General features: G+C 35.5%; 1 protein-coding gene across 1 annotated transcript; it reads left to right on the top strand.

Moving 5' to 3' along the window:
• Positions 1-11,125: 11,125 nt before the first annotated feature.
• On the top strand, positions 11,126-26,058 carry LOC150098489 (uncharacterized). Its single transcript, XM_090405012.1, has 2 exons — positions 11,126-11,214; positions 22,367-26,058. Exon 2 carries the CDS (start codon positions 22,411-22,413, stop codon positions 23,353-23,355), a length of 945 nt encoding a protein of 314 aa, XP_090261138.1. The 5' UTR covers positions 11,126-11,214; positions 22,367-22,410; the 3' UTR covers positions 23,356-26,058.
• Positions 26,059-26,384: the final 326 nt, after the last annotated feature.

Raw genomic sequence — 26,384 nt, 5'->3', positions numbered from 1 at the left:
CATGTTATTACAAAACTGTGTAAAAACATAAAAACAGGATTGGGTGTATTACACTTAATAATGAATTTATTTCTTGAATAAAATAATTTTTATTTCCAAATTTGAAATAATGTTGTTGTTGCTAGTGTATGAGAATATCCAGGCAAGTAGTGGCCCTTTCCTTGATGCATAAAATTGAACATTATACATATCTACAAGGAGATGTGCTTTGTATTATGTGAGATACTGAGATAAGGAGTGATGAGAGCTTGGTCCACCTTTACTACAAGTTGTCTCAATCCTGAAGATATTTTAGGCACAAACTTTGTTTGCTTACACTTGGATAAAGGATTAAACTAAATTTATTAGTCTAACCAAGTGGAAAATAAGCTTCTAACATCTTTCTCTAAATCCAGAGTAATTTAATAATAAGGTGGTACACCATTTTGGCAACTCACATAAGTAAATATGACCTCCACGTTGCTTCTGCATTGGTATCACCACTTCTGGGTCTGGCTCCCACTGACGAAACCTCAATAAAGGTCAAAACCAGTCTGGGTAGTGGCCCTTCCCTTAATACATAGCATTATACATGTCCACAAGGAGATGTGCTTTGTATTATAGGAGATACTGAGACAAGGAGTGATGAGAGCTTGGTCCACCTTTACTACGAGTTTCCTCAGTCCTGCTTCAAGCACAAACTTTATTTTATTACACTTGGATAAAGGATTAAACTAACTTTATTATTATCCAGGATACCAGTATTGACATTTGATCCAACATGAAGTATTGGTCAGAAGTTATTACTTCCTAGCCAGGGACCAGTGCAGGCTACTATCTTTCTCCAAAGTGTTCTTTGTTTGTGGATATGTGTGTGGTTAGAACCCAATTTGCTTGTTTTGAAGGGAGAAAAACCTCCCATGTGTGAGACTGGCTAACTCAAAGACCTGATAAAGGTTCCTCAAACTCAGGTCTTTTCAACCAAAAGGCTTCACTACTAACCGTGATATGGAGGCTCCATTAATATATATATATATATATATATATATATATATATAGAATACTGAAAGATGGGGTTATTACACTTAATTTAGTAAGGAATCACATTTCAATAAGGAAATTGTGTCCTAATGCAAAAGTGCTTACACATTTTAAAGCTTATCTTCTCCTGATGTTAGAAAATATGTTTCCATTGAAATTCCCTGTTATTTGCATAAAATATACTTTTCAATAATTAAAATTGTAATCATGCCACATAAACTAACCTAATGAAATTTTAACTTATGAAGGATTTAACCTTAAAGTGATTTAAATGATTTAAAATACATCTCCCTGATGTCCAGGAAACAACAAATAGTTTTCTTTGAAATTTCCAGTAATGTCTTTAACAAATATGAAATGCATATTTTCAAACAATTCAAATTATGACCTAATGAAAATACAAATGATGTTTGATGGCACATTTTAAAAGTTTATGCTCCCATGATGTTGAGGGAAATGTCTGTTAATGCACTTTATTCACTATAGGGAGTAGGCAATGCTGTTTTAGCCCTATCCGACTTTTGGAGACCGATGTGGTAGTTCAGTCTCTATCAAAAGCAATCAGAGATAGCTAATCCATGATTATCACTAAATGGCATCTAGTGAAGAGAGGGAGACAAGTATCACCATCTTGTGGTACCTAACCCTAACACAGTGTATTATTTGTCTGAAATAGTGTGGGTTCTATGGTCCATTTTGGTTAGTTTATCAGATGAAAAACCTGTTTCTGGGAGAAAACACATACTTTCCTGTGCCTGCAATCAATTAACTCAGAAAATGGTAAAGAAAGGGTTAGAAAACGTTCCTGTGGTTGGTGACTGGATTTGAACCGAGAATGGCTTTCTTGAGGCATCCTATACCTGTGGGTGCAAATGCCACTCCACAGGCCTATGGCAAACATTATTGTTATTCAAGCCACCATGGAGTCAAAAAACTCATCACGGGAGGTCCTTCCTAAGAACATAGTCTGTTGAAATTCATCAAGGGGAGGTCCCTCCTAAGAAACACAAAGTCTATCATACCACTCCTTAAACTCATTGACCGTTCTCGAGCTCACCACTTCATCAGGCAATGCATTCCACGGTTCAACCACCCTCCACGCAAAGAAACCACTCCTCACCCTCTTGCTCACAGTTTCCTTTCGTAACTTCCAGGGATGGCCTCTTGTTATCACTCCTTCCCACTGTTCAACCAAGCGAAAGAACTCCCCAGTGTCAACCCTGTAACCACCTGTCAACAGTTTAAAAGTCTCAACATGGCAAAAAATATTTCCTCTGAAATTTTCTAATAATTGCATGCATGCAAGTATGCCTACAGTACAATACCTCTGCAAAGCTGAGATGGTTAATGAAAATAACTGACCAATAATGATTTCCATAATTTGGATTTGCCGGCCTGGTTGGCCGAGTGGTTAGCGCATCTGCTCTCCAGCCTAAAGGCTGTGGGTTTGAATCCTGCTTTGGGTATGGACATTTGTGATTCACTGTGAAAATACCAGTGGTGGGCGGTAGATGATGTTGATGTGGATGAAGTTTCAGTTCGTTGTAGTTGGTGGAGACAAAGATTAGTAGAGTAGGTGCCCTCCCTCGATAAATCCCTTGTACTCCCTGGAGGTGTCATGTAATAATTAATAATAAGAAGAGTTCTGTAAATTGTGTGGTCCCTGTCAAACTTTTCATTTCAAAACAGCATCTATTGCTAAATACAGTATTTCAAACAAGTTGCAGCTGCAATTTGTGTAGTTTACTATCTTTGCTAAGAGGTTATGTTAAGCAGCTGAAGATTTCAAATTTAAATTTTTACCAAACAACTGGCCAGGATCATTTTGATAATTTGAATGGATTTTATACAAAAATGAATAATATAGTATATAATGAAGTTATTATATGATAATACATTTTTATTACATTTTTAACTGGTTTTTCTGCAACAAACTTCTAGTTTCCTTAGAAATTTTTTAACATCTGGGGTTTGAATAGTACACAATTAAAAACAATAAGGAGCGAGGGAATGGTAAGAGGTATAATGTATGGCGACTCAATGATCCGATTCAACTTGGTATCCATCTTGTCATAATTTCTTGCCCTGTAGTTTATTATGTAACCGTCTTTGAATGGTATATCCATATGCTTAGGCCATTTCCGAGGGCCAAGCAGCGTAATCAATCCCACTAACTGAAGCCAGAACAGTTGTCTTTAACTGAAACCTCCTGTAACACTGTAAAGGGGTTTCGGTTTGAATTCCAGTTTCTTCTGTCACATGCTGCTTAAGGAGGTCGTATCAGAAGAGCTCAATAAATTTGGCTTCATTCTTCTCATGAGATTTCACTGCTACCCAATTAATGACTTTAGTAACCATAATTTTCAGCTAATGTGGCTGGTCTTTTGCCTAAATATATGTATGTGTGCATAAATTTCATGTTTTCTCTCTTCGCTGGATGACAAATTTTAGTATGAACCCTTGATATCAGTTGATAAAAATTATTATATTCATTTGAAATTCTTTTGTCAAAAAAAAAAAAAAAAATTCATCGAAATCTCTTGATATCTCAAGGAGATTACACAGAATGCTTTTAACTTGATCTTTTCAAAACCATAGAGAGACAGCTGGTCCACTCGTTGGTAGTTTTCATTCCAACTAACGATTTGTAGACTTACGGGAGATGAGAATAATGTGGATGACTGACACTTTCTTGTTTTTTTAATGTTAACAAGGATTATTTTGCAAAACAATGAGAATTTTGCTTTCCTTTTTTCTGAGTTGCAGGAGTGGAAATAATTACTTACCTACGCCATAGAATGAGAGAGAGAAATCTGAAAAAGAAGCAATATAGGGATGACATTTTGAAGACAGATTTCCCATCAGTCTCCAAAAGTTAGACAGGGCTAAAACAGTCTCTCCAACTCCCTTTGGAAAATGAAAGGTGTTAGTGAATTATTAGAGTTAATGTATTAGAATTATGATCACCCTTCATCAGGTAAATATGTTGTACTGTCTGACCACAGATGCGAGAACCTTGGCTGACACTGTGCCAAGAAGAGTGAATTCATGTTGAAGAGGAGAAAGCAATTAGGCGATGTACGAATTCGTCACCAACAGGTGAAATCACGTACTTTATACGCAAAATTTTCCAACTGTTGTACAAGCAAAATACCACTTTAAAAACTTTCGTTTTCATAAAGAATAACTCATTTTTCCTAGATATAATAATAAACACTGATCATTGATTACTCTATTTTCGGAATGGATTCGCCTTCTGCCATGCGCAGAAGTGTAGAGGGGGCTCGCGTCTGTGGTCGGACAGTAATCATATCTTTGTGTTTGGTTTCAAGTGATGATCTCGAATTACATTTCATAATACACTGCTGTTTGCACTTAATCAGGGATCCTGCTAGTAAGTATTGTCTATATATATATCAATATGAATCTGTTTACATGTAAACGTATATACACCTTCCTGCAGTGGTGTTTTTTAGTAACACCACAAATTTTTAACGACAGAAAGCATAAAATTATCTTAGCATATCATTTTCATTGAAAGTAAAAAAAAAAAAAAAAATCAGCTAACGCCTTTTTGTTCCCGGAGTAGGCAAGGCCGTTTTTAAGCCCTATATAACTTTTGGAGACTGAGTGGGCAGTTCAATCTCCACTGGTAGCCAATCACAGATAGCTGGCCCAAAGCTATCACTAATTAATCGGCACGCAGTGAAGAAGGCGGCTAATAAGTGCCGCCATCTGGTGGTCCCCAATCCTAACACAGTATATTTAATGTCTGAAAATAGTGTGGGTTCAACGGCCGATTTTCTTGAGTTTACGGGACGAAAAACCGGCTAGCCCGCGCCAGAGATCGACTAACTCTGGAACCGGTAGAGAAAAGGCTTAGAAAAAGTTCCTCTAGTCGGCGACTAGATTCGAACTCCTTTCGTCGTGCGGTAGAGTGCAAACGCCACTTCTACTGAGCTACACAACTTGAAAATAGTGTAATTCACTTAAAACTCACTTTATGAGAAATAAAATACTAATTTACTAAATACCTTTTTTTTTTTTTTACCGAATCTCCTACATTATTGCATTTATTATATTAAACCCCTTAACATACCAATTAAAAATCAGAAAGCAGTCGTTTTTCTGCCAATTTTTGGGGTGAGGGTGATTTGCTGGATCAAATTCATCATTATTTGAAAAATAATGATGAATTTGTGCAAACGCAAATGAAATAGCCGATGCACGCTGTTGGCAATGTTATATCCCTTGTTTTTGTGGTTTTTATCTTTAATCTCTTTACTTTAACTTTAACATTAAGTTTTGTATCTCTTATTCTCAGACTTCGGTTGCCGACAAATTTGGCCGGCAACTAAATTCTGATACGCTATCTAAAATACTTAAAGAAAATTGTAGGGATCAAGATGTATGCAGTCGTGGTCCCTATTCTCATATCACTATTGGTTTCCCCTTTAAATGCAAGGTACGAAATTTTCCAAATGGTAATTCAAATCCGCAGAAGATATGACAAACTCAATTGATTATGTAAAAAGAAACACATTTATTATCTCACAAAGACAAGTATACATGTTATTTAAATTCTTAACCTTAAAAGAGTCTGGGTTCCTTTTCTGAATAAATCACAATTCAAGACTTGTAATCTCTTACTGGACATAAATTCCTCACTTCTGTATATATATTTATCCTCAGACTCTTCTGTACATATATCTATCCTCAGACTCTCACAATTAAGTTACCTGATAATATCATACATGAAACATTACTTGTAAACACTAGACAATTCAATAAATCTGACAAGTAATTCTCTAGGACAATAGTACTTATTTCTACTTAATTCTCTCCTCCAAAATATCTGTTAACACTTAATCACTTTCTGATCATATGACATTACTTTTCTTAAATCACTTAAACAGTTCGGAGCTCGGCCTCCTGTTCGGCTGGAGCCTAATATGCTTTCTTCCTAACAGTAGACAAAAGTGTCCAAATTGCAGACTGTTCTTGTGGCACAACACGTAAATAGCGTGTGTTCTTAACTCCTGTTTCTTTACTCCAGGGATACTTTAATCCTACATTAATATAAGAAAATCTTCGTTTACCGTCCTTGCTTTGACTAGGTATTCTGATCTGTTCACTGTACCTTCTCTGATGGCGGGCTTCGTTGTTCCTTTGTTCTACACGAACCGAAAGCACTCATACACAGACCTGTACGCTGACGTGGATTTCATCAGCGGCTCTTTCTCCTTATGTGTTTGAACACATTGTAGTTGCAGCTTTGAACGATGTAACATGTACATATAGCAAGGGGAGATCCTTGCTACACGTGGCGGCAAGCTCCACATAGCTCTCCTTCGGGAAACTTGGTGCCGACGAACCTCGGAGACGAGACACAAGAAATCAGAGATAAGAGAACGATTCGAACTCCGGACGAAACTTTTATACTCCGGAACAGCTCCCTCACTCGGCGGTGTCGTCACGCATACGGCGGCAGCCGATTGGACCCCGTGGCTACGAACTGTCTTCACATGTCTTAAACTTGTACTTAGCTTATACATATTTATTTCTTAATATTACGTAACTTTCTACTTTAATTCATTCACAATTATTATCTCAACAAACATATGGGCTATCTTGACACTGTTTAGAATTTACCCTCTGGTTATTTACATTTTCTTGGGACATTATTTGGTACATTTCCCATCAGGAGGCATAAACATGCCCTTATCCCTTCCTTCTGAGGTAACGTAATGTTGGGTGGGAAAAGGGGATGACTCATCACTTTTTCCGACACAACAGCAACTTTTCTCGGCTGAAAGGAAATAGACACAAGTTTGTCTAGCGTCTATATTCGGTTTAATTTATATGTGAAACCAAAATTCAAAATCAATTTTAGTGCAATAAACAAAAGATGTGTCACAGACGTCTTTGTATGTTAAGGGGATAAATGATGCATCCTTTAAATATATTAGACAAATTAATAATTTTAAATAGTTTAATGTCTTTTTATCTCCCCCAAGGGGAGCAGGTGGAGTCCATTAAACCCGAACTAGCTTTAGGAAATCAGTAGGCAGTTGTCTCCATCCTTTGCAATCAACAGTAGTTGAGGCCATGACTACAATATGGTTTTCAATGCATCAGGGAAAGTAAGGTAGACAACTCTCGACATCTCGCGATCCTAAACCGTTACACTAGCCTGTTATTGAAACTCGGTTTTACAGTCGATTTTTTCCAAGATGCTGGTTGAAATCCAGATTTTCAGAGAGAAAAAACCATACCTATTTCAGAGCTGACTAAAAAAGTTTGAAAATTTACTCCATTTGGGGTCCAGATTGGAATCTATAATCCACTTCCTTCTGGGTGTCCAGCATTATTGCAGTGCTGAAGATTATTATTATTATTATTGTTATAGTTGTATGGGCACTTCCATGAAGTCCCATGACTCATCATGAGATACTGAAACTGTCAACACAATATCTATCGTACCTCTCCTTGAAGTCATTAATAGACAGCATTTACAGCTGATTAATGTAGTTCTCACACCCTGAATAACCATACTCTTACCCAACTCTTCTAGGGATCCTCTTGTTCCACCTCCACTAGCCAAGTGCAGAAATATCTCCCATGCATCAGTGCTATATAATTCTTTAACCACGTCGCCGTCAATATGGATAAAATACATCACTCCTCTACACTTCGTATCCATCATATATTTCAATGTAATATCAATGGTATTACAATTTTAATATGCACTTCACATCCATGGTAACCTGGATGCAATGGCGTAGCTGGGGGGGGGGGTCCGCCCCGGGCGACACTTTCAACCTTTTAGAACTTTTGCAGTTAATTCTGAAATACAGTCTCGAGAACTCAGTTCCAAATATTGTAATACTACTGCGAATTTTCCTCACAATTGCTGTAAGTGTTGCTTTTACTTCAAAAATAAACTGTTTTAATTATTCCCTAGACGTCGTTTTGACTTTTTATAGTATTTTTGTATTGAGAGGGGGGAAAACTCAGGGTCCACCCTGGGCGGCAACAGCTCTAGCTATGCCACTGCCTGGACGTGTATGTATATATATATATATATATATATATATATATATATATATATATATATATATATTATACATACATCTTGGGTGGTTAAGGAACTTAAGTGTTTCTATCATATCTCCCATCTTGGTCACTTGCCTCTGGATCCTCTCCACCATTTTTTCATCTCCAAGAAACCCAGGTGATTAGACCTCATCACTATAATCCACACGTAGTCGTATCAAGGTTTTATGAAAAGGAAGGACAACTCCCTTGTTAATGTGTTCTTCAATAACCAAGTAACCCTGTGACCCACCCTGGCGACTTTGGCAATATGCCCTCTAAACTACAGCTCTCTATCTACTACTACCCCCAGATCCCTGGATTCATCAATTTCCTGTACTACAGTTCCCTCAAACTGGTATACAGCATGTAAATTCTGTGTCCCAAAATGCATAACTTGACAATTTTTTCACATTAAATTGACATCCATTATATTTTGCCATTTTGTCAGCCTATTTAAATTATCCTGCAAGCTCTCTACATCACTTTGATTAACCATTATCCTGCCCAACTTTGCATCATTAGCAAACAACTGAATACCCCCATTCAAATTATTTCCTGCATCATTTATGCTCAAAAATTAAATAGCAGTGGCCCCAGCACAGAGTCCTGGGGCACATTACTAGTCATCTGCCATCTCCTGAATTCTGCTTCTCATTTATACCAATTTTTGCATCTGTCCATCAAACATCCTTTTATGCATATCACCATTCTCATACCGATCCCCATTTGTTGCAGTTTGCTTGACAGATTCTGTCAAACGCCTTTGCAAAATCCAGCAGTATCATAGAGTAGCACTGGTAGCCACTGCCTTTATCCAACTCAGTTGTCGCTCTATTATAAAATGTTAGTAGATTGCTAAGGCTTGAAAAACCCTTCACAAAGCCATGCTTCCCGCTTCATAGATGTATCATATTCTTATCCACTCATTCCGGAATTTTGTTTTTGAACAGTTTTCTAGTACTTTTACCATCACTTCTGAGATTATTTTCATTTTATGTTTAAAGCAAACAAAAAATGAAAAATTCAGCTAACAAGTTTTATTCCTGTAGGCGTGGCCATTTTAGCCCTATCTAACTTTTGAAGACTGAGTGGGAAGTTCAATCTCCACTGGTAGCCAATCAAATATAGCTGGTCCAAGGCTATGACTAATTTAAGCAGCCCGGAGTAAAGAGACGGTTCAACAAGTGCTGCCAACTCGTGATCCTTGACACAATATTTTTAACGTCTGAAATAGTGCGGGGGTTCTACGGTCGATTTTCTTGAGTTTACTGGACGAAAAACCAGCTTTCCCGTGCCAGAGATCGACTAACTCGGGGAACCTGTGAAAAAAAATTAGAAAAAGATTCGCTTAGTCGACGACTAGACTTCAACTTAAGTCTATCTTCGGGAGAGTTACTGCTGAGGAGTTCAACCTCCACTTCCACTGAGTTACACAGGCTATATTTTGTTCCCTACCCATAGACGTCATTTGTAGATCTATAGCACATTTCTACCATGGGTGAGTTAAGAATTTTTTCCTTTTTTTAAAAATTATATATAATTTTTGTAATTTTTTGTGTTTTTTGAGTAGTCTGGAAACTCTTTTCTAGAGACCAGATATGGAACTTTTTCAAGCTACTTCAGGCCTCCAATAAGTGGGGCGGTAATCCCACACAGGGCAATGAAATTAACCTCTCATCTGCTACCGATATATTCTCATTTATGCAAAGGACTATTTTGCCCTTTTTCCATTGTCTTGGGACTTTACCAGAATTGAGACTTAAATCAAACAGCCTAGTCAAAAGGCATCGCCAGTTCCCTGCACATTTTCGTAAAATACGAGCTAATATCCCACCCAATCCCACGACTTTATTTGCATTAAAATTCAGCAATATCTTGTTCTTCCAATTCATCAACTTCAGTCTCTGTCAGGTCTGTAACAATACTTTTCCAATTATAACAATAAGAGTATTGTTATAAAGTACCAACTGAATACTTTATGACAATATAAAGTATTCAATTGGATGATATACCCCTGCAAAATGATCAATCAGTAGCTCAACAATTTTGTCTACCTCCGTTACGTCTCTTCCCTCTGCACTGATAAGTTTTCCTTTCATAATCATTTTTTCCCACTACTTGCAACATAACAATAAAAACTCTTTTAGAATTTCTTTTGCCTGTTCGGCTAATCTCTTCACAGAATCTGACTTTCCCCTCTTTATCATGATGGTTAGCACTCTTGTCTCATCACCTTTCTCCTTTTATACCCCAAAACAGTTTATTTGTGTGTATCTCATGCTTAATGATAGTACTCATTCATCTAACTCCTACCCGATTTACTCTCCTGACCTTGGTACACAGTTGATACTGCCTCCTCCAGATATCCCTTGACTACTCCCTATCACTGTGAGCATATTTTCCTTGCAGATCTTTATGCCATGGTACTGCTTCAAGCTGGATCCTAAATGTATCATAATCACTTGCTTTGTGCGTAAATGTTGGAGACTTTACAAATAACAGATTAATTTCGAAAGAAAAAAAAAAGAAGCTAGTAATAGTAAATTATGTAGTACTATAAAATATCCTTTAGTGTATATATCAATAATTTGCAACAAAATGAATTGTCATTTTAATTATTATGTTCTCTGTTAATTTTCCTTTAGTTTTGATATATGTCATTATTTTATTTTCATGATTTCGTTATGTACAAGTTGTTTTAATGTCAGCAGCTTTTGCTATTGAAACGTGACACTGTATTAGATAATTTTAATCATTACTACTACAGAAGAAATTTTTATTGACCACATTTTCGAATAGCCAGTTACAATATTTCGAAAAGATTGCGTTAAAAATTGGTCGATCTTCGGCTTAAGATTTCACTATATGAGATGATAGGATTAATGACTGAATTTCCTTTTTCTTAGGAATACACACAGAGAGAGAGGGGGAGAGTAAAAAAATTCTTTTGCAGAATTCTAAGTAGCGAGGGCGCTACACATGTTGCAGATATTGCCATTGCGCAAGTCTCGGATAGCGTTTGTGTAGAAGCTTTACATTCATTGTTTTTTCTTCTGTTTGGCGATGGTTTTTAGACCTTGTTATTATTTGAGTGCGGTAAGGTTGTTTGCTCTTCTTCAGTTATCACTGTTAAATCAGAGTGTTGTGTTTTATCGATTACTGTAGGTGGAACCACATTTTACAACCATAATTAGATGGTGACCTTTAATGGTTTCAAGTTCCTGTTCAGTATTAAATGCTACATTAGTTGATTAGTTCATATCAGTGCAACATGTGTCCTCCTAATAGTACTTGTTAAGAATAAGAAAAATGTGCCCAGTTACATTTGCTTGTTTTTCATTTCTTGCTTACAAAAATTTGGGGCGTTTTGAGAATGTTTTAATGCAGTTGTTTAGAATTTCACATTTTATGCGATAAAATGAGTTTAATACTTCTGAACGAAATGAAAAGCGGAAATAAAAAGGAAGGGCATTTACATATGTAAGAACAAGTCTGAACTTCCCATTTCCAAATTATACATGAACACAGTCATTCGCAGAGAACATAACGGATGAGGCATATGAGTAGGGTGACCACCCAGCAAAAATATTTTATGCAAGAAAAAGGTACTAGATCTGAAAAAAAAAGTACTAAATTTTCATTTGCTTTCGTTTCACTCTATGTAGGGCATTTTACGATATTACTACCTTATTATCATAGATGAACTCAATGTCAAACCGCAAAATTAACACATGTACAACAAATATGAAAAAAAAAAAAAGTCAAAACTCGCCTTACTGTAGTCGTCTATGAGTCCAAGAGCTGCAGTTGTCAATCATCATAATAGAAGTCCCAGTTGTAACTAACACTTCACATGTGTATTAATTTACCATATAATTTTTAGTGTTTAAATAATGTAACATTAAATCTTCAGTTATTTATTATGCTATTTACATATATACAGGGGTTCCTACCCACAAGAAAAACACTGGAAGTATTTATTCATTATTTTTAGCAGATTTTGCTAAATTAATTAACTCTTCAGAAATAGTAAAATCTAGCTGATGAATGTTTAAATTTTTCTTTTGTCAAAAGGAGTCCATTCATCAAAGGAGTTTTTTTTTTTTTTGAGATTTCATTGCGTGAATCTACAGCCAATGCATTTTTAATAAGATGGTTACATTTAGTGCATCCACACTGTATTTTCTTAGCAATTTCACTATCAGGAGCAATTGTTTTCAATAGAGTTGGAAGAGTATCCATAAGCCATAAAAGTAGATTGTGTTCGGCATCCAGGCCCAGCCAACTGAACGCAAATCATTCAGTTGGTTTGCGCCTCCTGAATGCAAAATTTTGTGCCACCCTTTCCATTAAAAATTAAAGGATCCCAAAGTACAATAATGCGTTATGAATAATTTTATTATACTGCACATTAAAAGGAACGTATATTAAAATAAAGAAAAAACACAAATAGTAAAGAAAAAAAACACTTATTTTTATATAATAAACAAACATACTCCTATAATGTAATATGGAACACGACAAGAAAAGAAGAGACTCTCAGAATAACTCGGCATGCAATGGAACATAGGATTTGTAATGTCAGCAAAATGGAACATGTTAGAAACACGGAACTAAGAAAGCGATCAGGCATAAAAGATGTGGTAACTGCAGTACATGAAAGCAGGATGAGATAGGCAGGTCACATAGCCAGACTGAGGAATAATAGATGCACATATAGAATATTCAACTGGCAACAAGAATAAATAGAAAACCAGGAAGACCACTTACAAGAGAAGATCCACTGGTGAAATCTATGGGTATAACATGGAAGAAAGAGGATTGAGATCATTGGAGGCACCTTTGTGACCTGCACTCTTGGAGAAATCCTGAGTGAAACACAGGTCCATCAAGAAGAAAACTCAAGAAACTCCTAGAATGTTTGTTCAGTGTGCTGAAAGCAGTGATTAAAGTAAGTTGTGTTGAAGCTTGTACCATTTATTTAACTACCCAGCGACTCAGCCCCTCACTGAAATCTCTAACATTCGAAGGTGACAAATATGCACAGACAATTCAGTGTATTATTTATTCCCTATTTTTTAGGAACGTGTTCAATTATATCACCCCTAAATTGTGCCTCCCGGGTTGTTTGCACCCCTGTACAGAAGGGAGCTGTCTGCATCATATGCACATATTCTTAATTCTGCCTCTTGAATTTATTTTCCCGACTAGAATTTGGAACTGGATTTAAACAATGACATTATACCTGGTGACTTCTTTTAGATTTTACATTCTGCTTGTGTTTTGGAGTGTTTGCATAACGAATCAATAGACATTTGCTACCATTAATGCTTATATCACAAAATTTACAATAAGCAGTGTGTCCTTTACTTTTAACTGAATAAATCCAGGATTTAAGAATGGGATCCTCCAACCATTCTTCTTTGAATTTTTGCTTATATGATTTTTTCATCTTTAGACGAACCTTGTAAACCTGAATTTGAATCATAACTGGCATCACTTTCTCTTTTATCTGAATTACTTGTGTGAGAAGTGGTTTCTTGTGAGTGGAAAGGACTGACATTGAGATCTTCACTTTCAATTTTATGTACTTTACTGACTGAATGCACTACACATTTTCCCCTGAGATTTAGAATCAAATTTAAATTTAGAAAGTTTTTCTTGTCCATGTTTAAAAGTAAAATCTAAATAATAATATTTTTGATGAAAAATTAAAGAAATTTTTGTTAATAAAAACACTGGACTTCTTATAACGCGCAAGGAGTGTTTGAACAGCGAAGAATATATTTTCATTGACTAATGCCAGTCGGATTGCGTGAGCACCAGGATGACCACATCTAGTACTTTTGTACTAGATCTAGTACTTTTTATAATTTTTTAGTGTTCTAGTACATTGACCAACAGATCTAGTACTTCCTTCCTAATAATAATGATAACAACATGAGAGTTAAACATATGAGTTTAATATTTTTCTCTTCTCTCACATGTCACATTCAGTGACACAAGCATGATTTTTCTTTTTTTCTCTCCTCACTGTTCGCTAACTTTCTTTTCCCCACCCACAATCCAACAGGTATTAGCTAATAAAAATATATTCTTTGCTATTCAAACACCTCTCGTGCATTATAAGATCACTACAGCAATGAAAACAAGTGCAAAATTAAATATTTTAATATGAGTAACCACCTTTTATTTATGCACAGCATAAATTGGACCCCATTGAAAAGATGATCCATTATTCATATTTATATCTATATTTATATATTATTTATATCCAGTTTTTATACATAGAAATGTATATCTAGGGGTGTTACGAAGAGCTTGATAGAGAATGGCAACTATTGAAGACTGTAGAAGCATTTGAAAAAAAAGGTTTTTTTGGAATAAAGTTTTTGAAATGAGAAATGCTGTAGGAGAACAAATGTTTCCTAATTTAACAACATTAGTTAAAGCTGTACTGTGCCTGCCTCATTCATCAGCAGCAACTGAAAGAATATTTTCAGCAGGGAAAATAAATAAGAATAAAATAAGAAATCAACTACAAACTCACTTAATGAATGGACTCCTTTTGACAAAAGAAAAATTGAAACTTTCATCAGCTACAGATTTTACTATTTCTGAAGAGTTAATTAATTTAGCAAAATCTGCTAAAAATAATGAATAAATACTTCCAGTGTTTTCTTGTGAATGGGCAGCCCTGTGTATGTATATATGTAAATAGCATATTAAATAACTGAAAATTTAATGTTACATTATTTTAAACACTAAAAGTTATATATTAAATTAATACACATATTAAGTGCTAGAGTTAGAAGTGGGACTTCTGTTATGATGAATGACAACTGCAACTCTTGGACTCATAGATGACTACAGTGAGATGAGTTTGACTTTTATCTTTTCATTTTTGTCGTACATGTGTTAATTTAGAGGTTTTTCACATTGAGTTCATTTATGATAATAAGGTAGTGATATTGTAAAATGCCCAAAACAGAGTGTAATGAAAGCAAATAAAAAATTTAGTACTTTTTTTTTTTTCAGATTTAGTACCTTTTTCTTGCATAAGTTGGTACGAGATATTTTTGCTGAGTGGTCACCCTGGTGAGTACGGGATCGTAGGGTGAGAGGACTAGCAAACAGTGAGAGGGGTAGGAAAAAAAGGGAAATCATATTCTTGTGTCATTGAATGTGATATGTGGGGGAGGTGGGAGAAGAGAAAATATTAAATTCATATGTCTAACTGTCATGTTGTTATTATTCAGAAGTGAAAAAGTACTAGATATGTTAGTGAACGTACTAAACACTAAAAATTTATAAAACGTACTAGATCTAGTACGAAAGTACTAGATGTGGTCACCCTGCATATGAGTGCCCAAAAATTATAATGATCAGTTTCTTGATGTTTATATTATGGTGTGATATGATTACGTGACTCCTCATGGAGGCCACGGATGAGATTGTAAAATGGTTTGGATGGTTCAAAAATATGTAAAGAAGTTATACGCTATTAAGTAATGCATAGGTGCTAAATAATATTTAAAGGGTCTTGCATTCCCTAGTTTGAGCCTTACTACTTGAAACGGTTTTAGTTGATCTTATTTAAGCTTTTGTAAATAAAAATGTTATCTCTAATGTGTTGTTTTTTAGCATTAACTGAAATATTGCCAACAAAATGGTTGCCTAAATTGCTAAATAAAATCATATCTGGCTTGTGGAATTTTGCATGTAAAGATACTGAAGGAGTGTGGTTTTTCTTTAAAGTTGGAAAGAGAAGGTGAGATGTAACGAAAGCAATCAAGTTAGAAGTTTTACAGCATATAGATACAGGGGAAATTTTTCAGCTTGTGGCAAGTGTGTGATTGCATAATCTACTGGTGGACAATGAGTTGGTCACATAAGAATGCTTTTAAGGAGAGATGAATGGATGCAATTCTGTCAGCCAGATGGAAGTAGAGTCCATCTTTGGGAAAAACAGATATAGTCAGCTACATCCATGGCATATTCTCAGCATCATCCTTGATGGGCCAGGGATTAAGTCAGTGAGCAAAGGGCATTTAGGTATATGAGGAAAGGGTGAAAGTGAAGTAAGAGCCCTGCAAAACATCTCCATTAATAAAAAATCTGAAGAGAGAACACTTCACCATAACATGCAGTGAATGATCCAAGAGAAAACTGGAAATACAATTACAAAGGGAGGAATATGATGTCCATCACTTTGGACAGCAATGATGTGAGTACAATAGGTTGAGTAGTTGGTTAAAAAAAAAGTAAGCTAACATCTTTTATTTGCTTATAGGGAGTAGGCGAGGCCTTTAAACCCTATCTAGCTTTTGGAGTGCGTGGGCAATTCAATCTCTACTGGTAGCCAATCAGAGATAGCTGGCCCATGTCTGTCACTAATTATAGGTGCACTGATGAAGAGACGAGCAAACAAGTGCTGCCATCTCTTGGTACCTAACCCTAACAGGATATGTTACTCTCTGAAATAAAATGGGTTCTACAGTTTTTTTGAGTTTATGGGATGAAAAACCTGCTTGCCCATGCCAGAGATTGACTAACTCGAGAACCGGTCAAAGAAAGGCATAGAAAAAGTTCTTCCAGTCAGTGACTAGACTGTAACTTATAAGTCTATCTTTGTGTGGCCAAACGCAGAGGATGCAAGGTAGTTAACAATTTATTATTATCACATGCACCTCCAAAGGGTCCAAGACCTCATTGCAAGAGGGCACTCTACTGTGCTTACACACACACACACACCCCATCATCTTTCTTACTACTTAATTATCCGAATATACAACACTATACATACTTCTGCTACCATCAACACCATCTACAGTCCATACTACCACCAACAACTGTAGCAATTTACAGACAAAAAGCGTAGCTTTTGTCTGTAAATTGCTTCTATTCTCTTTAACAATTTGTTAAATTGCATGCAGTTTTTTGTCCTTTGGGATGAAAAACTTGAGATTCCTGTAGGAAAAATATGCAGTTTTCATGTGAGTATCAATGGAAAGGAGGAACAGGAATTATGGAGGTCATTCCATTTGGCATTCTTGTAATGAGTTATTTGGTAGGCTATATATTAAAGCTATGGGATTGGGTGACATATTGCAAAATATTTTTAGAAAATGTGTAACAAAATTGAGTATGTTCTTGATCTGATAATTTAGCAGATAATCAGGTCAAGTGAAAAGAATACAATGGTGTCATCACACAAAAGTGCACTAAGACATTTTTCTTAGTTATACACTACCCTATATGTCTTGCAGTTGTGCATAAGGTATTGAAACGATTACATAGGAATATAACATAGTTTGGGGTTGATATATACAGGATTCGTTGATGTTCAGCATAGCTTTCAGTTCTTTATCAGTCTGTTTACATTTTATGAAATGTGACAAATATGCTGGGCAGTGTTTTTGGACTTTATAAAGTCATTTGATTGGTTACTGCATAGTAAGATGGATAATATGTTAGATGGACAAGAAATTGATGTCTGAAAGATGCAAGAAGTGAATGGAGCAGTGTCTCAGACAAGAAAGGTAATCAATAGCATAGCACAGGGTTCTTTTCTTGGGTTCCTGCTGCTCAGCTTATTTGTTAATATTATTTCACATGGATTAAGAGGATGTTCAGTTGTTTTCTGGTGTAAAATTATTGAACCTATTAGAAGTGACACAGATATCTCTTTGAATTTAAATATACTTTTATGGCAGATGGGTAATCAGAGTTGCCTTTAATAAGTGCATCAGTTGTATTCGAGTGTAAAGGTAGAGAGCTGTACAGTATTTGTGGAACTATACCCCAAAGTGGTGGATGAGATTTGGGATCTGGGAATAATAGTAGATAATGCCTTGAAAGTTCAGGAAACATGTAAATGCTGCAAAAATACCATAATGCTCTCAATATCTTTTAATATCAGTTTCTCCTTATCTTTGTTGAAAAATAACACAATGCCTGTCTTATTCATGCACGCAGTAATATAGTGTGATCTTGCTGTACAATGTAATCACACTTCTGTGCACAGATTTCATCATTTGGATTCTGTTTTGAAGAGAAAACTCATGAACTAAATGCAAAACAAGACAATGTTGGTTATGAGAAGAGTTTGAGGAAATGTAATGATCAGAAGGGAAAATGAAAGTGGACAGATTTCCTTGCTGGTCGGAGATGGGATTTGGGTGATCAGTGCAGATGACACAGTTGAGCTGTTTGATAAACTCTATATTAATTTTCCTATCCTTGTATAGCAGGCTTTATTCCTAAAAGGATAAGTGTTAGAAGTAAATGAAGACTATGTATTCCAAATACTGAGTACACTAAATATCAGTAAGGTGGGGGGAAACTAGATGGAATTTTACCACATGTTTTAAGGGAATGTGTTGCAGATCTGGCCGTGCTATTGACATGACTGTTTAATGAAAGTCTTGCAACAGGAAAGGGTTCTAAAGAATGGAAGGAGGGTAAGATAAGCCATTTCATAAAGGTGGTGGTAGAATGGAGGTAATGTTTGTATTTCTTCTGCAGATTTTAAGATTTTGGAGAAATTAGTAAGAATTTGTATTCAGAATTGGAAAGTGAGGGCAGTATTTATGCAGGCCAGCATGGATTTGTTAAAGGACATTCTTGTTTTAGTAATCTGGTTACCTTTTACAATAGAATAACAAGAGCAGGGGATGAAGGTAAGGTACACACTGTTATCTTTTGGGATTTTTCAAAGGCATTTGATAGGGTGCCACATGACTAGTTGGTTTTTAAGTTGCAACATAAGGGTTTGGATATCAGGTTAGTGGATTGGGAACTGGCTTTCTGATATCAGATGTATATGGTAAAGCAGTATCAGGAAGGTTATAAGTGGAGTTCCACCACAGGGTTCGGTACCGATGCCATTGCTGTTCAATCCTTATGTCAATGATATTGTCACAGGACTACTGGGAAGCTACTCAGTTGTTTGTAGATGATATGAAGTTTGGGAGGGTTATTAAAAATAGTGCTGATGTTTTGGCTCTTCAAGAGGATTTGAATTAATGCAACCTAAATGTGAGGTTTTGAAATTTGGGATCTACAGATGAGATGTTTTGTACTTGATGGAGTTATGCTGGAAGAAATGGAGGAAGCAAAGGAGCTTGGGGTGATTGTGGATAGAGATTTGAGATTCTGAAAACATTTCAGAGAATTGTTGCAATGTTGAGGAGGACATCGATCATGAGAGATAAGTGTGGTGGTCCCATGGTATAAAGTTTGGATCAGACCATATCTGGATTTCTGTGCTCAGATCTGGCCACTGGGATTTGGAGAGAATGCAGAAACAAAACAAAAATTATATCAGAACTGTACAATGTTGATTATGAGAATAGACTAAGGACATGCAGACTTGCAGAGCTTGGTGGATAGAAAAAGGGAGTGGGTTATGATTGAGTTAAGCTGTGGAAGGGTTATTATCATATTAACACTGAGGAGACTGGTAGGAGCATAGAATATGTTACTTGAGAAGGCAGTGAAAGTGCAAATGGTGGATGAGTTTGAGTGGTGTTGACCTTTCACAGTGAGTCTTGTGACTCACATGAAGGTCAAGAAGATAAAAATATAAATGTCAATAAGCAGAAATGAGGTGTATGGTAGAGATATTTAAGCTGGTGAAGGAAATTTAAAGGATAAATACAGAAAGATTATACATAGGATGAGAATCATTGGCAATCCATAATAAATACATGAAGGTGTAGCGAAAAAGGGAGGTAGGAGTACATGAATACAATTTTTTTTACTTGGAGAATGGTTGGTAAGGAAATACATAATTTATATTGTGTTGTAAATTCTAGGCATATGAATGAGTTGTCACGATAGATGTATTGCAGATCGAGTGGGACTTCCGGGGATGTGTGTTGGCTTCACATAGGTTAGTTATAAATTAATAATAAATAAAATTTATTATTAATATTTTAGTAAAGTGCTATATGCATAGCTAGGGTGTGACAATTTGTGCAAAATTCCATTCTTCCAAGACACTTTAATGATGTCTCAGGTCAGAAATTCAATAAGAGTTCCATCAACTGATCAGTGGTGCTACAGTTTTTAAATATAAAAAAGATTTTGTTTAAAAAGTTATTTTATTAAATTAAAAAAAAATTTTTTTTTTTGTTCAAGAAATCAATGTAGAGTGATACTGACATTAACAGATTTCAATTTAAAGTTCTATTTAAAATATCCAAAGTTTTGGATATTTTAAATAGAACGTTCCAAGGCTCTTTGCTTAAAATAGTGGGAGTCTACTTTGGAATAAATTTGTTAAAAATGTACACTCAGTTAGCTTTACATTATGAACACCCACCTAATAATGCATTAGTCCACCTCTCTGTGCAGTCATGGCTCACAGACACCTAGGAACAGATTCCTATGTCAAACATCTTCCATGCATAACTTAACCTATGTATGCTGCAGCAACTTTGTCAGTTCATGCCCATTCTGTGGAGAATGGTATACACATCCTTGATTGAGTTAGTCAGGGTGGTGAATTCATTGTCATGTTCCTCCAACCACTCAATTGTTGTACAAGTCTGAAGACAAGGTGTGTTGTCCTGTTAAAGATGTCACTGTGGTTGGGGTAGACCTCCTGCAGATATGGATGGAGATAGTCTGCTAACAAGTCGCTGTTAGCATTCACCATTCAGTATTTGTGGGATGATAACCAACAGACCTAGGGCATGCCAGGAAAAACTCCCTGGACCATAACCAGTCTGTTGAACCTTAACTGTTCACCCAGGGGATAGGATTTCATGCTGCTTATTCCAGGTGACCTTACATCTGTCGAGGATCAATTACCAATGTTTCTTCCCCCATGCGAGGCATTGTTTGGGATGCATGGCCATCATCATGGGTATCCTTGTTGGTATCTGACTGTGAACCCTATGCAAAGGAAGGTGCATGTGGAAATGGGTTGAAATTCCCTGCTATACTGAAGGGTGAGCTGTATGACTATTGCATGTTGTGTAACACCCAATGCACACCTCTAGGATAAACCACTCATGGCTGACCAATGTGTGCACTTCTGCTGGATGTATGTTCGTGGTTAATCCATTCCTGGTATACCCTTGATACAGTAGTATGGTAGTAGCTAGCAACTGCAGCTGTTTCCAAAATACTGTCACCTGTCCACTGGACCCCAACTATCTGCCCTTGGTCAAATTGGCTTACATTGCCACGTTTCCCCGTTACTGACAAATGTCTACTGATTACGTAGAAAGGATAGGTGTGCCCATTTGTAGTAGTTGCATGATGTTGATATCACGTACTTTGTTATTGCACCAAATATGTAAATTAGGGTGGGTCTTCCTAATGCATTGCTAACTCAGTGTATGTATCTAATAGAATTTGAACATAGTCAATGTGGTGGAAATTGTAAAATGCTATAAATTTGCAGTTAATCATACAAGTCCAGCATGTAAAACACAGGTGTCCATGACAGGAATTTACATTGCTAAGTGTGCTACATTCTGAAAAAAGTTTGGGAATCTCTGCTCTATATGAAGCTGTGCCAATCAAGGTTATCTTTATTTAGTGTTGATATTATAGCTATGTCTTTTCCCTGATCACTATTAATAGCATGAATATAACATCCTGTAATTATTTAGAAGAAAGTCACCTGTTTTGTCTTTGTTTTGGTTACACCAATTATATTGTGGTACTTCTCTAGTTCTTCTGCCATTTCCACTTTTTCATTGAATTGCATTGATGGTGCCTGTGCCTGTCTTGAATTCTGCTGATATCAAGTGTGTTTGTTCCAGTAATTGACTGTTCACTGTTTGTCTAGGTTCCCTAATGTAGGGAAAAAGCAGCAGAAGGGGGCTTTGTCTCAGCTGGGTTGACATTTCATTGTTTTTGGTTTAGCCAATACAGAATAAAATTTGGTCATCTAAATCCCAAGTTGCCAACTCGTCCTTGTTCATTTAGTGTCCAAGTGGCAACCTATTAACAGAATGCAACATGAGAATTGAATATTACATGTGAGGATTGAACATTATATTAGAAAATGTTGGTTGGTTCTCAGCATTCATTTAAATGACTATGGAGGTCTCCTGCCAGTTATCTAGTTTTACTCTTAAGCACCTCCTCCCCAGAAAAACCTATATTTCTTGTCTAATAAAACAGCATATATTATCTCATTGTGTACTTAATATGAAAAAAATTAATTGCATTATATTTTAATTTACATTAATTGTTTCTGAATTTAATTTATTCTTTCTTTTTTCAGAACTGTGCTAAAGGCAGATTCATCCAACTGCAGCAAATAATTTAATGAAAACTGACAGAAATAATCTTTGGAACATAGCTAAAGCAAATCAACAAAGTATGTTTCCAGATGGAAATAGTCAGGAAAATATTTTGGAAGAAGAAAGCATTCATATATATGATATAGTAGAAAAACAAAATGTTCCTCAGTTGCAAACTTGTAGCAAAGAAATTTCTGATACTCCTGAAGGTACTGCTGGAAAAAGCAATTGTAGAAAGCCATTACCAGCAGCTGAATGCAGTAAAACAGGAGACAATAGTTATAATCAGAAAACTGCTATCTGTATTATATGTGGCAAGACATTTTCACATCCAACTGTTCTAAAAAGACATTTATTAATTCATACACAAGAGAAACCTTTCTCTTGTGAGATATGTGACAAGGCATTTTCACGATCAGATAATCTGAAAACACATTTATTAGTTCATACTCGAGAAAAACATTTCTTTTGTCAAATATGTGGCAGAACATTTTCACATTCATCAACTTTAAAAAATCATTTATTAGTTCACACACAGGAGACGCCTTTCTTATGTCAAACATGTGGTCGGTCATTTTCACAATTATCTTCCCTAAAAAAACATTTATTAGTTCATACTCAGGAGAAACCCTTCTCTTGTGAGATATGTGGCAATGCATTTTCAAGATCAGATAATTTGAAAACACATCAGTCTGTTCATACTCAGGAGAAACCTTACTTTTGTGAAATATGTGGCAAAGCATTTTCACAGGCATATTCTCTAAAGAAACATTTAGTAGTTCATACCAAGGAAAAAGCCTTCTGTTGTGAAATATGTGGCAAGGCATTTTCAAGATCATGCAACCTGAAAACACACTTCTTGGTTCATAATAAGGAAAAATCTTTTGCTTGTGAAGTGTGTGGGAAACTATTCTCACATGCATGCTCTTTAAAAAAACACTTATTATTACATTCTCAGAAGTCACTTTGACAATTTGGCAAAAAAAATTGCCTAGAATAGAAAAAAGATGTTGGTAGTTCTCTTGTTAAATATATAGCAATGGACTTGTATGCCTGGTTAACTTAAGAAACATTATTCTTAGAAAGCTCTTCTTTTATAAAATGTGAAATAATATTTATTTATCTAACAAAAAAAAAAACGTTTATTGAAAAATAAGTGCTTCTGTTGCGAAGCACATTTCAAATTAGTTTATAAATGCTTTTTACTTCATAACCAGGAAACCCTGCTCTTTTATTATTCTGATCTTTGTGCATTTCATTAGTAGTTAATGTGAAAAGCAGATTGTTTCTTAGGAGACATCCTACTGGTGCTGTGAGGTGTACAAGAAGATATTTTAACACTCAGCTAATTTAAATGCACATTGATAACTTTGTTCTTGCATTATAAGCACTACTTACCTTTTGAAATTTTTATGGAATTGTTAAAGGTGATCCTAAAATAATGGTTTATACTCTTTCATATCCTTTACTCATATCATAATACTGGATAAATCATTTTAATGTCCGATAATGTTAAAAAAGAGCAATTTATCCTTGATAGCAATAGCCATCCAGATCAGTGTTGCAAAAAAGGATAAAAATTCTAGTTCTTCCCCATCAGAGTCCTTCTGCTGGAATGAATCAATTTAAGTAATTCATAAACATGGTATGCAATTAATTTTACAAAGCTAGTTTAATTAATAATTTTGGTCTTGGCTTTTTGTTGATATTAACATCAGTTCAGAGTAACTAAATTGCCTGAATGTAAAAGGAAATAATGATAGGTGGCTATTAGAGAGTGCAGTAAACTGACATTGTATTTCAAAAAATAATTGGTAGTTAAAATTATCCCAACCTTGGGCTGGCTATATTTTCATTCAGATTGGAAAAGTTCATAAAGGGTTTATCTGATTTTTTAAACTCTCATGATACTGTTTAAAAACATGAATGACTGTTTAGTGCTATCTATAAAAAAAGATTTTCTGATCTATATGAAAAGTACTATGGTTTATTTCAAAGGTTTGGGAGACTTTTGGCTATAGAAAACTGTCTGATATCTGGAAACCAGATGTAAAAGTAATGTTTGGTTTCCTGTATCTTATCCCCAGTGCATATTTAGCATTGCTTATTTTTGTTTTGTGTGCACAATAACCATATGATTAATCATCTAAGAACTGAATAGTCAGAAAATATGGCCCATTTTCCCACATGGAAATAGTCAGGAAAATATTTTTGAAGAAGCCTTCATATATATGATAGTGGAAAAACAAAACATCCCTGTGTTACAAATTTGTAGAAAAGAAAATTCTGCATTGGATTTTTTATGATAGAATTATTAGGAATGCAGCTTTATATCTGGCACTTTGTGAAAATGCACTGTCTTGAAATTAAAAATGCCAAGAAATTATATTCTTGGTTTCATCCTTTATCCAAGTGTATGCAAAGTTTGTACTTTGTGCACAAACTTTGCTTACACTTGGATAAAGGATGAAACCAAAAATATAATTAATTTGCATCTTTAATTTATAATATAACTAAGTGAAAAACATCAGCACTCAGTCTTGGCAATGTAGACAAACTGGCTGTATCAATTTCACAAAGACTGAAAGAGTGCTACCTACTTCCTTTGGAGAATAAAAAAGTGATAGAGGATTTTAATCTTCTTTCACTATGCGTTAATCCTGCTTCCTTTGCAGGGTCTGCATGCTACCTAGATGCAACTTCTTGTTAGTACCACTCCAAACCAACCCATTGCTTAGTCTGCTGCTGGGGAGGGATATATATTTTTTGACTGTAGCAGCATATGTTCACAGGGCCGGTTTGCCTGCTTGCAGGATGAAAAATATCAGATAAACTGGTGGAAAAAACCCTACTCCCTATGCCCAACATTGGCTAACTTGGCTATGCCTGAGGAAGATCCTCAAGTTCCTCACGTCTTCGACAGGAATCGAACCTGGGACACTCCTTCCCCAAGCATATGGGTTGCAAAGCGCAAAGCCACTAGGCTAACTGCATGGACTGATAGAGGATTTTAATAATAATCATAGTTGTATGTACATCGTAATATAATTTATTCTAAGATACTGATGTAGCATAAGTCACAAGTAAATATGCAGTATTTTTTGTAATCATATTTCTTCACTTCCTTATTAATTACAGTAAATTGTGCATCATCCACATCATTTCCTAATATTTTTTTCCTCAATCCTTTAAAAATAATTTTTATAACCATATTCTGATTATGCACTTAACACTATTTTGGATCACATGAAATGCTTTACAGTGTAATTCCATTTAGCAGCTTCAACAGGTGTATTACTTACATAGGAGCTGTTTTTTTGCTGAATCTATAAAGCTCTAGTGTAAAGTGTGAAAACTAATATTGTAACTTTCGTTATGGGACAGTGAAAGTTTATTGCATCATGGAAAATAATACTTGGATATTAATTCATTTCTGTGTTTCAGGAATCATATCATCCACTATTGAAAACATTATGTCCTAAAATTTCTGCAGATGCACAGCTTTTACTGTGCATTGCTATTGTATATTGTCTGTTATCTGTTCATTGTTGAAGCTATATTTGTATTATGCTTTTTTTAATCAGTCATTAGTATGATCAGATATTAAATAAATCCTTTGTGATTACTGTTGTGTACAAAATTTACTTTTGATTTAAAATTGTACTGAAGGCTATTGAGTAGCTTTTTTAAAAAAACATTGCTGCATTTTATTTAGAGGCCAAGCAAATATCCGGAACCTGACCAATAGAGACTGATATTGAGAACCTTGATGTGAGCTATATAGGAATCCTGAAATACAAGTGCTTTGCAAGTGACCTTGTATAGCCAGGAGGAAAAAACCTACTTGCCCATGCGAGAGATCAACTAACTCGGGAACTAGTGGACAAAAAGCTTCAAACGTTTCTCTATTCAGAGACTATATTTGAACCCAAGTATTTCTTCATGTGTCCAAGCATTGTAGACTGCAAAGGCTACTTCTACTGAGTTACACACTCTACT

This window comes from Typopeltis vanoorti, chromosome 15 (genome assembly GCF_054136105.1).
Source record: "Typopeltis vanoorti isolate ZY-2024b chromosome 15, IOZ_Tvanoo_1.0, whole genome shotgun sequence".
Lineage (NCBI taxonomy): Eukaryota > Metazoa > Arthropoda > Arachnida > Uropygi > Thelyphonidae > Typopeltis > Typopeltis vanoorti.
The sequence above is the reverse complement of the archived record's forward strand: the minus strand, read 5'-3'. Positions and strand labels throughout refer to the sequence as shown.

Excerpts from the sequence above, each read along its gene's own strand:
- LOC150098489 (XM_090405012.1), top strand. The coding sequence starts at position 22,411 with ATGAAAACTGACAGAAATAATCTTTGGAACATAGCTAAAGCAAATCAA.